Source organism: Anopheles stephensi, chromosome X (assembly GCF_013141755.1).
Source record: "Anopheles stephensi strain Indian chromosome X, UCI_ANSTEP_V1.0, whole genome shotgun sequence".
In the NCBI taxonomy this organism is placed as follows: Eukaryota; Metazoa; Arthropoda; class Insecta; order Diptera; family Culicidae; genus Anopheles; species Anopheles stephensi.
This window is the reverse complement of record NC_050201.1, coordinates 20,667,929-20,680,189: the sequence shown is the minus strand read 5'-3', so window position 1 is coordinate 20,680,189 and position 12,261 is coordinate 20,667,929. Positions and strand designations below refer to the sequence as shown.

Sequence of the window (12,261 nt, the reverse complement as noted above, 5' to 3'; positions counted from 1 at the left end):
AAAAACAGCCAAGGCTGCTGCTTACCGTAAATATCGGGCGCGTAGGTGTCCCGCTTCAAGAAGCAACTACAATGCGGTACACTCTATTTATCGGCGCTATAATAAAAACCGTTATCTGGCATACGTACGGTGCATAGGTTCGCGTTCGCGCAGTGACCCTCGCGCTTTTTGGAAGTTTGTCAACGCTAGGCGAAAATCATCTGGTTTTCCTAGCTGCATCAGCTACAATGGACTCCATAGCACCTCTCCATCTGCAGTTTGTGAAATTTTTGCCTCACGCTTCGCCGCCAATTTCTTACCGGACGTCACTGATGAGGAGCAAATAACGGATGTGCTTGCAAACATACCTCTGGGTGCCATGAGCCCTAATACGCCGATGATAGATGTGTCAGGAGTGGTGAAAGCGATCGATCGTCTCAAACCATCCTTTGCTCCGGGGCCGGACGGGATCCCACCCTCGATACTGAAGCGTTGTGCTGTCATCGTTGCTCCCATTTTAGTCTCGATCTTTCGAGACTCGTTGAGCTTGGGTGTTTTTCCTGCTTGCTGGAAAACCTCGTGGCTTGTCCCCGTGCACAAAAAAGGGGACAAGTCAAACGCCTGCAACTACCGCGGCATTACCTCGCTTTGTGCCTGCGCTAAGGTTTTCGAGCTGTTGGTGTACGAACCTCTTCTCGCTGCTGCTTCGAACTACATCAGCGCTAGTCAACATGGGTTCGTCCCTAAGCGCTCAACCACCACCAACCTGGTTGAATTCATCAACCTCTGCCACAGAACCATCGATGCCGGATTCCAGATCGACGCGGGTTACACAGATATCAAAGCTGCCTTTGACTGCGTCCCACACTCATTGCTGCTCGCCAAGCTCCAGACGCTTGGTTTACCCGTTCAGCTGCTGGACTGGATGCGATCATACCTTGCCGGTCGATCATATCGCGTTTAAGTGGGATCGCATATGTCTCGCCGCATCGATGCTTCTTCGGGGGTGCCTCAAGGAAGTAACCTTGGACCGCTGTTGTTCGTCATCTTCGTCAACGACGTAACCCGGGTGCTCCCTGCTTGCAGCGTCCACTCTGTGCACGTTCCAGTCCTGGTGCTCGAAGATTGGTCTTGAATTGTGCGTCGAGAAGTGTGTCGTCATTACGTTTGTGAGAAAGCGGTGCCCTTTAGTGTACGATTATGCGTTAAATGATGCTACCATTGAGCGCAATAGCTGTGTCAGGGACTTGGGAGTGCTCCTTGACGAGAAGTTGAGCTTCCACGACCAGCTGGAGCACGTCGTCGCTAAGGGCAACCAACTGATCGGTTTACTAAAACAAATAGCTCGCGACTTCACTGATCCGGTTTGCATCAAAATGCTATAATACTCTTTGGTGCGGTCGGTTTTGGAATATGCTTCAGTAGTTTGGTGGCCATCCGCTGCTCGTCCGCTGGCCCGGCTGGAATCCATCCAGCGCAAACTCACTCGGTTCGCTCTGCGCTTCTGGAGGGTGGAGGTGGACTACGCTGGACGCTGTGCGCTACTGGGACTCGAATCGCTGGACCAACGGAACTGCAACGCCCAGAGGCTGTTTGTTACGGGATTACTAGACAACCGGATCGACTCGCCGGGGCTTCTTGCTGACCTCAACATATACGTCCCGCCGAGATCGCTCCGGGCTAGATCGTTGCTCGACGTGGAGGATCGCCGTACCCGATTTGGCGTCTCTGATCCGTTTTTATGTATGTGCCGTGAATTTAACGTCGTGTGTGATCGTCACTAACCGGACATGTCGTGCACTGTGTTTTTAAACTGCATTCATGGAGTGCGACCCACTCTTCGTTAATTTATTTTGTCCGCGTTTATTCATGTAATGTGCACTTTGTAATTTTATGTTAAATCCCGCTTCAAGAGAGCCTCATGCGGTCCGTTGAAATAAATAATAATAATAATAATAGTAATCAAAAAGCGTTGCCAGCTGTTCCACCGTTTGCTCTAACGAAAATTCAGACGGACGACTTGGCAGGATAAAGCTCAAATATCGATCATGTTCAGCAACACCCAGTTTGCGCAGCAACAATCGAACCTTAGCGGCGTCGTCGATCCTAGCAGTATCTTTCTGAAACATATCGATGTATCGTGAGTACCAGTTTCTGAACGTAATTCCCATGTCTCGATCGAAGCGAAACTCTGAAATATTTCGAGACAAGGAATCAATAATTTGTTCATGATTGAAACTGGTTGTTGCAACGTTATGGCCCTGACAACGTTGCTGCAATAACTCATTCAAAATTTGCTGCTGCTGAGTCATTTGCTGTTGAAGCGCATTTAGCGTTCTCAGCATCGTGACACTATCCTGGGCTGTTGATGGAGCGTGTTGCGATGGCTGTGGTGCCATCTGCGATGGTTCAGGAGCGAAATATGATGGCGCAGGACCTGACAGCGATGGCGGCGGCGCGTACGACGATTCTCCTCGTGGTCCACTCAGCAACTCCTGTGATGCGAAAACGCCTGGCAGCGGTTCGCTTGGATGAACGGGTGGTGTAGGAGCGGGAACACGAATTTGCGATAAGCGTCGTTGGTCGGCATCTTCGAAAGGGTCAACAGAGTTCAGTTCGTTTGTCTCCATCCTTCTACGTTTCCGACTAGGCGAAGAAATTTATCACACGCACGATACACACATACGATACGCGTTAAAACCAAACGAATTGACGAACACTTTAAAAGATTCACACGATTCGCGAAATTTATGCACACGTTAAAATACGGGTTAAAATACGCACAAAACAGTACACATTCAAATAAAACGAATCCTCGTCGCCACTTTTATGTCCGTGTGATATTAGAAAACGGGCCGAGAGTTCTACACGAACACAAATTATTAAATGCTATGGGGCACTGCCCTTTTCTTGTTTATTTGCATGTGTTCGCCGTGGCGTCCCGATGTCAAGTTCTCGAGCCGAGGACACGATCTTTGCGACCAAGATCGTTTCCACTCACTCCTCGTCAACTGCAGTAAGAGCGACTGCAGTCGCTTTCTGCAGAGAGAGTGCGTGAGTGGTTGGTCGCATTCTCACTTCCAACACTACTTCATTCCCCAAGGTATCTAATATGGACACAAATACACCTTCATTGCATCTCCGAAATTTATCTTTTTCGTATTTTTGAAAAGTATTTTTCTATGTTACTTTTTATATTCGTTCCTTTTTTTTTAGAAATGCCTTCAATCAATCCTTTGCGAATTGATGTTGTTATCGCTAGGATTGAAAAAGTGGATGGAATGATTCACGGTGTCGTGGGGAAACCCTTGGGCTACCAGCCCGTTATAACCTGCTCAACAGTCGGTTATAATTGTGGTACCGGCTTCCACATGCCGGACCACAAGATCGTTGAGGGTGGTTTGCGAGCGGTTAGGTACACGCTCAAGGAAAATTTCTCCCGTCTCACGGCATATACCACCCACAAGCCACTGCGTGTTGGACGCACTTATCTGGCCGACGTTGTACTTTCGACGAGAGATGACAGTCTCGTCGATTTCCATCATCATGCCGGCGTGCCTCCAATTCTCACGCCGGTGGATTCGAACGTTTCCCATAGGAACGTTCGAATCGTGTCGTACCACGATAGCACCGTTTTCTGCGTGAGTCCAGTTTCTTTGGCGCAAAGAGAAGCATCTGTATTACTGGCCCACTCATAAATACAACGCATAAGCTTGCTCAAAGCAGCTTTATACTTGTAAAGGATTGAACCAGCTCGAATGCTGCTGGTTCCGCACGCAGATAATCGCACACAGCACGAACATCATTCGCCGAATTTCGATCGACGCTTACTTTAAAATAAGTTATTTGCCCTTTAAAACCTGTCTATACTACAAAGCTCAAGTGTTTATTTTTAATGCTCAATATATATTTGCTATGCCATGTGCAAGGTATATGGATATAGGTGGTAGAGTTGTTTGTAGCAAATTGACATTTCTCGACCAGACATAACAGTTCTGTGGTCATCGAGAGGAAAGGTATTGAGAAGAGTGATAGAAGCGTCGGAGGAGGCGCTGGTGGTGGTATCGCTTGCGATTTTTTGACGAAAAATGCAACCAAATAACTTCAATCGTCTGTGGGACAACATTTAATATGTGAAAATGACCTATAAACTAGCGAAATTTCTCAAATGACTGAGAATCGGGGCTGTTTGTTCATGTTGGTAACCCCATACCATATGTTTTTGTAAACAAACTCTGACATAACTCGACTAAAATGGTGGGCTGTCAAATCGACAAAAAATCACCTTCTAAATACATACACCTTGTCATTCATGTGTTGGAAAGTGTAAATTTTCAGTGCGTCTTCGGTGTACAGCCTTTGTTTGTGCATATAGTTTTGGTTTGTAAGAGTGTTATTGAAATGTTATTTTTTTTATAATGTATTTAATGGTGAAAATGAGGCAAAAGTGAAATTAATAAGACACCGCAGGAATCTTCGGTACAACACAGATCCCCTGGCTTTGTCCGATAATGCGTAAGCGAAAAGATTGGTGATGCTTTTGGTTTGTTTATACACCTTAATGGTTATCATACTGCAGGTCAGTCGAAAATTTTAGAATTTTTAAATCAATTTTCATGGATTTACTGGATGGACTAAATTCTTCTGTTGAATCTCTAAGAGCACATGAAATCTCTAAAAAAGAAAAGAAGGCTGCTTGTTTGACATTCTTTGCATTCTGCTGCTACCAACATGGGGTTGGTAAAGATTTCCATATTGCGATGGCGCAAACAACTTTCAGCAAAGTTCTGTGAGGCACCTTAAAACCGCTTCATACTTTGATTGCGGATTGGATTTGCCTGAGTATGACGCAAGAAGACAGAGCGGCTGCCAAGAACTATTTTAATAGCAAAACAGGTATCCAGGACGTAGTGATGTGTGTTGATGGGACACACATATAAATAAAAAAAGTCAGTAATACGTCCACTGCTGTACCTGAACAGGAAATCTTTCTGCAGCATAAATGTAATGATTGTGAGTATATAATGAAAAAAAAAAACATGTGCTTGAATCATCATTGACTAAAAATTCTTTACTGTTTAGGTTTGCGATTATAAATTGCGTATAAGAGTAGTTGATGCTCTTGATGTTGAGCAGTGTCCGAAATTACTTTGCTAATCTTCACATTGTAGATCAAAACGAACAGCTTTTAGGTAAAAGTTACTTTGTCATTCGAAAAAATTGTTTTAATATATATTTGATCTTTATATTTCAGGTGACGCAGGCTATCCATCAGAGCCGTAGTTGGAGAGCCGGCCGCATAGAGATCCAGAAGAGAAACTGTTGAATCTGAATTCAACATAAAACACTCTTCTGGTCGTATTAAAGTAGAACAGGCGATCGGAGTCTTCAAATCACGGTTTAGGTGTTTGGCTGGAATAGACAGATAGTTGAACTATGATCCAGAAAAATCTGGTTTCATTATTAATACTTGCTGTGCATTGCACAATATTTTTATTTATTTATATTTCTAGTTAGACGGCTTGACGCCGTATTGACACATTGCACAATATGTGCATAGAAAATAGATTGGAGTGGCAAGAAAGTATGACTGATATACTTACAGAACTTCAAATGAATAAAATGAATCAAAACATAACTTTGGTGTTATTTTTTTTTTTTTTTATTCATAAAGAACGGCCTGGCCGTATTGCTTTGGTGTTATTTTTAATCAAAAGAATTTTTCCTGGATCTTTCCAATTCTAATGTCGCATACTGTAGCTTTAACTTTTTTTTCGGTAATTTCCTTCCTTAGTACGAAATATCTATCGGCTAATTCTTTCTTCATTTCTAATTTCATCTTTTTTAGTTCAAATGTCCCTATCGAATTTTCTTGCTCCATTTCAAATCTTTCGCTGTTCGTTTCTTGCTCCTCAATCTTGACACGAAGCAAATTTTGTTGAGTTAGGTTGTACTTGCGAAGCTCCAGTGTAACATCTCTGCTATACATCTCAAAAACACCTCAACATACATTTTATAAACACGTACGTAGGAACGGTCAATCACACCAGAACCTTACGCAACAATTATTTAAACTCAAGCACCCTATACCCCACCAAGAACAGCATATTCAGCAAATTTGACCAAACATCCATTGCAATAAGAATATTAAAAACCGACTAGCGCACTCGGCTAGCGAGTTGCGCAATGCAATACGAAACCAAACCAACCAATGCACCATACATCGCACGGTGCAGACAACGGTCAGCAACTAAGCGTAAAACTTTATCCACTCCGAACTATCGCAAACAAATAGAACAAAACAGGCATAGTCATAACGACACATTTTATGCGAGCGTAGCAATCGATCGCACCGCGACCAACTCATCCATAGCGACACATTTTATCAAGCGCAGCAACGGTAAATCGGCAATTAAACTGAAGCAAACCACCTAACCCATATCGAACCAAAATTGCGCAACGTAAGGCGACACATTGTTTGTGCCAAGAACCTTAAGTTCTTGTCTCCATGCGGAACGTTAATGTAAGCAAATTTTGAGACCATGCTGTTCAACGAACAAACAAAACAAGACTTATTCGAACTAACAAACAATAACACAAGTCCATCCATCCAAACGAAATTCGACACTTTTGTTGACGACAAAAACTTTATGCCTTGTCGCCAACCAGGAAAAAAAACTATTAGGCAATGTTACCATACAAAAAGAAAAAGTTATTTTAAATTCAACATAAACTGAACCTAAATTAAGTGAATTGAACTTTATTAAACTGTAATAATTTTTTGGTATAAATAAAACTGTCTTCCCCAGCCAACGAGAGAGTTGGTTCTGGGCTGAGACTTGACGCAACTCAAATCTGACGTCCAATTCCTTTCAAGAGCTTTGAGAGTCCCCCTACCCAAGGTAAGGCCTCAAAGGCTCCAACGAGCCAGTATGGGATGTTCCTTCTGAATATCTAGAGTCGCCTGGCCGACTCTACGCCGATGAGCTTCGAGTGTCCCCCTACCAAAGGTAAGGCCTCGATGTCTCCAACAATGCAGTAAGGAAGATTCTCACCTAGAATCTTCACGATTGCCTGGACAATCGATAAAGGGAAGAATTGGTTCGCTCAGCAAGTTGCTGTTCGTCGCTCTCGTCGAAACCCAAATGAACCACGTAAGTACGGCCTGACTCAAATCGAATATGCGCAAAGCCCCGTCGTAACAGACAGACCGATCCCGCGTATCACATGGTAACCGCTTTCCTCCATGTTACTTGGCGACCGTATTCCCTGCATATTACACCAGCAATTGTTGCTCCGCAATTATTTCCCTTTTAACTCGTCGATTTGTTCTGGTCTCAGGTATGGTTTCACAATCTTCAACAACTACGTTATGCTCTGTTACTTGAGAATAAGTAGTGGTTTCAACTTCAGAGTCAGTGTTGTGTAGCTGCTGTCCACATTGCGACGAGCTACCGATATGCGTTGGTGCAGAAATCATGGGCTCCACAGCACCCAAAGCAGGTACATTAGGAGTACCGTCAACTTCTTCTTCTTCGGTGGCACTACAACCTCGAAAGGTCTTGGCCTGCCATTTCTGGCTTTCTGTGACTGGTTTTACCCGTAGCAAAGTAGTCAGCCCTGCGTACGGGGAGGCGGTCTGAATGGGATTTGAACCCCGGTTCTTCCGTGTGAAGACCGGCGCCGCTGTTGCCTCAGCCACCGAAACGCCCCAAGTAGTACCGTCAACACCCCCAAAAGTACCGTCAACAGCACGTTGCAAATCTAAAACCTCAATCACTTTCTGTTCGAGCGCATTGAAGTTTCGCAATGATCATGGGCCTCCTCCCGTAGCACGATATTCGCTCCTATTGTGAGCCAACTTCTTCTTCAAGCCTGATTTATAATCAGCCCAAACCTAAAATTGTAAAAGAAGTGATTAAAAATATTGCACTGATTATTAAACAGCCATTTTACCTTTTTCCAACCAGATACATCGTTTATCGGAGGGCCCAAATCGTGCAGATTTGTGGCTACTTCATGCCAAAATTTGTTGGACCCCTTGTCCCGATCCCCCGCTACGGACCCGTTCCTTTCAATCAAAGAAACAAGCACCTCAAAGTGTTGTTTAGTGGTTGTTTTACGTTTATCCTGCAACACAATTGTCATGAAAATAATCTCGAAGCCCAATATTTTATAATTTGCCAATACTTACAGCCATCACGACAATTCCAAAATCAAATCAATATTAAAGCAAACCAACCGAATGTTTTGCACGCGCAAACATACCACAAGCTAAATCACAGCTTCTCAGGTGATTCTATTCAACCTGCTTCTTAGAAAATTTGGTTTCATTTTGAGAAGTGCGCGCTTCATCAGGTTGCTGGCACAATTACTTTTACAATATACAGGATGTTCTAGCGACATTTGATACTTCCTTACAAAAAAATTTTTGTTTGTGAAAAAAATGTTTTCCAACGAAATTTTATTATGTGAAGAGTAACGTATAACTAATTCTTCTTGGGTTTTGCTATTGATATACCTGTATCGCTTTTAATTTTTGCCCGAAAAATAGAAAATATGCCGACGAAATATTTTTGTTTCCACTATTCGGGTGCGTTTCAGTTTCAAAATTTATTATAAAATTTTCCATTGTTTTATCACGTTGTGCGCATCCAAACGAGATATTTTATGAGCCAGTATGTAAACTAACTAAAACCATTCACATAAAATAAAGAATTTGATTTTCCTATAAACACCCTGTAGGTGTTATCGAAATTCTGCCACACTGCGTTTATCGAATGCGATAAGTTCAGAAACGAGTAGTTTTGATTATAAATAACTTTTTGATAATGCATAATGAAAATTGTCTTATATTATATGTAGGCAGGAACGAACATTTCATTTTTTCATAGCTAAGATAAACCCGTCATCGGTTTGTTTGTCGGAAATCGAAACAATCAGCCACCTAGGGCTTTTAGAATGACAAATAATAAGCAGTTGTATATATTGTAAAACGACTCAAGTAAATGTAGCTTATCCGTAATCATTGCCGTGATTACGTGTCTCAATCGCGATCCATGCCTATGTTAAGCGCATGTCTTACCTGAAAACTTTCATAGTCCACCCATTCTCCTGCCTCCTCACACCATACTCTTGTACTTATGTGTATTAGAATAAAAAAAGAAACAAACACAAAAGTGAAAATAAAAAATGTAATAATAATTGTGCATAATTTAATTAATTCATCAAAGTTCTATTACACACAAAACAAAGATATTTAAAAAATAAAACTGATTGATAAACATCCTTATATGAGCCAATTTAACCATCTTATATCATCCATTGCACGGATTCAACTCAAATCCGCAACTCTAAATGTGAGGGATCTCATCTCATACAAACTGGAACGAAAATAACCGTCAAATCACTCATCCATTCAAAATCTGCTTCGATTCAAAACCAACGGTTAAATGAGTGTCATTTAAAGAGACGTGAGTTATTGTTGAGTGCCCGGAGCGATCGAATCTCGGCGAATGATGTCCGTGCTGCGCGCGAATCTTTGCATACGTACCTAAACCCGTCGATGAACTTGTATCGTTTCATCTGCATATCATCTCCGCATCTCGGGTACAATTGTTGCGGCTGTAAAAGACCTCGCTTTTGCATCCAGCGGATGCCTTCGATGTTCTCCCTGAAAATAGAAGAGAGCAGATCATTATTATATGCCGACATTGTAAAAATTGAAATGAATGATAAATTGACGTTAACGCCAAACAATGTTGATATTCGATGAAAAGGGGGGTGGGGGAAGGGGGGAGGAAGGTAAACTCGATTATCAGTTATCGATGCATTTGTTCAACGTTGGAGTTGCTCGAATATAACATTTCATGAAAAGATTACTTGTTTAAATGTTTTGTTAAGAATTGCCATAGGAATGTATTTTTTTAACGAAAAATTGGCGAAGAATAGAACAAATACAAATTTAAAAACAAATTATAATTTTTGTCATGCACGATAATTAGTACAGCAATGGGCTAAAGTCTGAATAGATGCCGGCTACTGTTTGCCTAGATGCCCCCCCCCCCCCCACCCCAACGATTCAGCGCCTGTATGGACAGGGCAGCTTTGACTGTATCGGCGTCACAGGCGGTGCCGGTTTGCATCCCCGAACAATTGGTTGATCCGAGATATAGGATCGTTCCACTTTTTTGCTGATCTGCAAGCAAAAAATAGAATCCAGATACATGCTGGATATCTCGCACGCGGAATGGGTGCAGCTCTTCATGAAGTTTGTGCAGAACGAATAAAGCCGTACTGTATTTGACAGAATCGTTTTGTTCATCACCGTGTTCCGTCTTGGTCACTATCCATTGAGATTGTGAGTGTTATATATTCGATTAAACACATTAATGATAAATTTTCATCAAGAGGACAGCAGATCGAGCTTCATCAATGTATGCTAGAGATCGCTTGACCTACAAAGAATGCTTGACCGCAGCTTGTTTACATTTCAGTCAAGTAAACGTCAACAAATTTTTTCATGATGTCCGACCGAGAAATCGCTATTCCGACACCTCCTCTCAACTCACTTTGGAATTATGTATGTAACATGAACTAGGACGAATGAATAAACAGTTACAAACGGAACGACGCCAAGACGGCACGGGTTTCACTTTACAACGAATTTTACCGCGATAATTTCACCAGTTTCGAGAATATTTCTCACATTTTTGGTCCTTGGAACCTTCCTTCGATTGTGGTAAAAGGAAGTGTAAGCTCTTCATCATCCTGCTATCAAGGGTGAATTTCGGTTCTATCGGGAAGGTGCAGTTTTTTACGTGACGCTTCGCGCCATCGCTAGTTCGCCCCGCGATCAAGGGCATCGATCTGTTCCGCGGCATCGTTTCAATTTTCGCGCCATCGCTTTCGTTTACTCGTTTCTTTCGTGTGAAAATTACAAGGTGTAATTTACAATGGACAAGAAAATCAAGGCATTGCAAATGAAGAAGAGAGTGCAGTGTAAGGGCTCAACACGCTGGAACGTTTCCAAATGGAATTTGTACCCGATTTCGCAAGACAGATTCCGGAAGCATTGGAAGATTTGGAAAGGCACAAGGCAGGGTTCCTCAACACGATCGAGAAACTCGAAGAGATGGAGGAAACAGACGCAAGCTTTGAAATGTACCTAAAGGAGCGAAATGAAATCGAGTATCGTTTCCGGAAGTTGAAATTATTGCGAGAGAACCAGATTATGGATGAAGGTACGCTGAACGACACGACGGGGTTGGCTTCCTCTACGCTGGTTTTTGGTCGGCCAAACGCTCCACATCTACGCTTGCCAAAGATCGAGCTGCCAACGTTTGATGGAGACCATACAAAATGGCTTTCCTTCAGAGATCGCTTCATAGCCATGATCGATGCGTCTGCAGAACTACCCCATCGCAAAACTTCAGTACTTGCTTTCATCGTTGACAGGTGACGCCGCTCTACCATTCGAGCACACCCCTTTAACATCCGATAACTATTCAGTTACGTGGGCGGCACTTCTAAAGCGGTACGACCATTCACGTCTGTTGATCCGTGAATATTATCGGAAATTGCACTACCTTCCGGGAGTGCGCACCTAGTGGACGAGTTTACTCGTTTTGTCAGCGGGTTGGTGAAGCTGAATGAACCGGTTGAAGCATGGGACACGCCGCTTTCGAACATGCTGTTAATGAAAATGGATCGTGAAACATTGATGGCATGGGAAAAACATTCCGTGCATTTTACTAAAGACAAGTACAGTGATGTGATCGCCTTTGTGAAAGATCGGATTCAAATCCTGAAATCGACCAAAGATTTTGCTTGTGAGCAAGGAAATAGTGGACGAAAGGTGGCCGGCATTCATCGTCAGCCTAAAAGAGGTTCATCGCAAATGTAGCAACATTGCTTGGATTGCTTGGATGACGCACTTACCTGCTCCTACTGCGATGGCCCTTATCACATCAAGTGCACCAGATTGCCCGAATCAATCATCCGTGAAGTGAAGCGTTCGCTAGCACTACATTGGAGCTGTGCGGGTTGCACAAGTGCATTGGTGAACCTGCGTAACAAGGCGATCAACGCAACAGGCATGCAGGTCGGTTTTCAGGCGGCCCTCACCGCCGCAGTCGACGTCATGAAATCTGCCTTGCTACCATCAGTTGTGCATGAGAGCCGCAACGGTTTTGCTGAACTTGCAGCGTCCCGTCCCCCAGCCCATAAACATTGCGACGAGCTGCATTCATATGGGCTCCCGAATGGAAAAAGGCGCAGATT

The 12,261-nt window shown here is 43.2% G+C and overlaps 1 protein-coding gene across 1 annotated transcript; it reads right to left on the bottom strand.

Annotated features, from left to right (window-relative positions):
* Positions 1-7,748: 7,748 nt before the first annotated feature.
* On the bottom strand, positions 7,749-9,644 carry LOC118514237. The gene is made up of 3 exons (XM_036060944.1): positions 8,174-9,644; positions 7,936-8,109; positions 7,749-7,876 (listed from the first exon to the last, which is right to left on the bottom strand). The coding sequence occupies exons 1-3, from the start codon at positions 8,177-8,179 to the stop codon at positions 7,793-7,795; spliced, it is 264 nt and encodes an 87-aa protein (XP_035916837.1). The 5' UTR covers positions 8,180-9,644; the 3' UTR covers positions 7,749-7,792.
* Between the last annotated feature and the right edge of the window lie 2,617 nt (positions 9,645-12,261).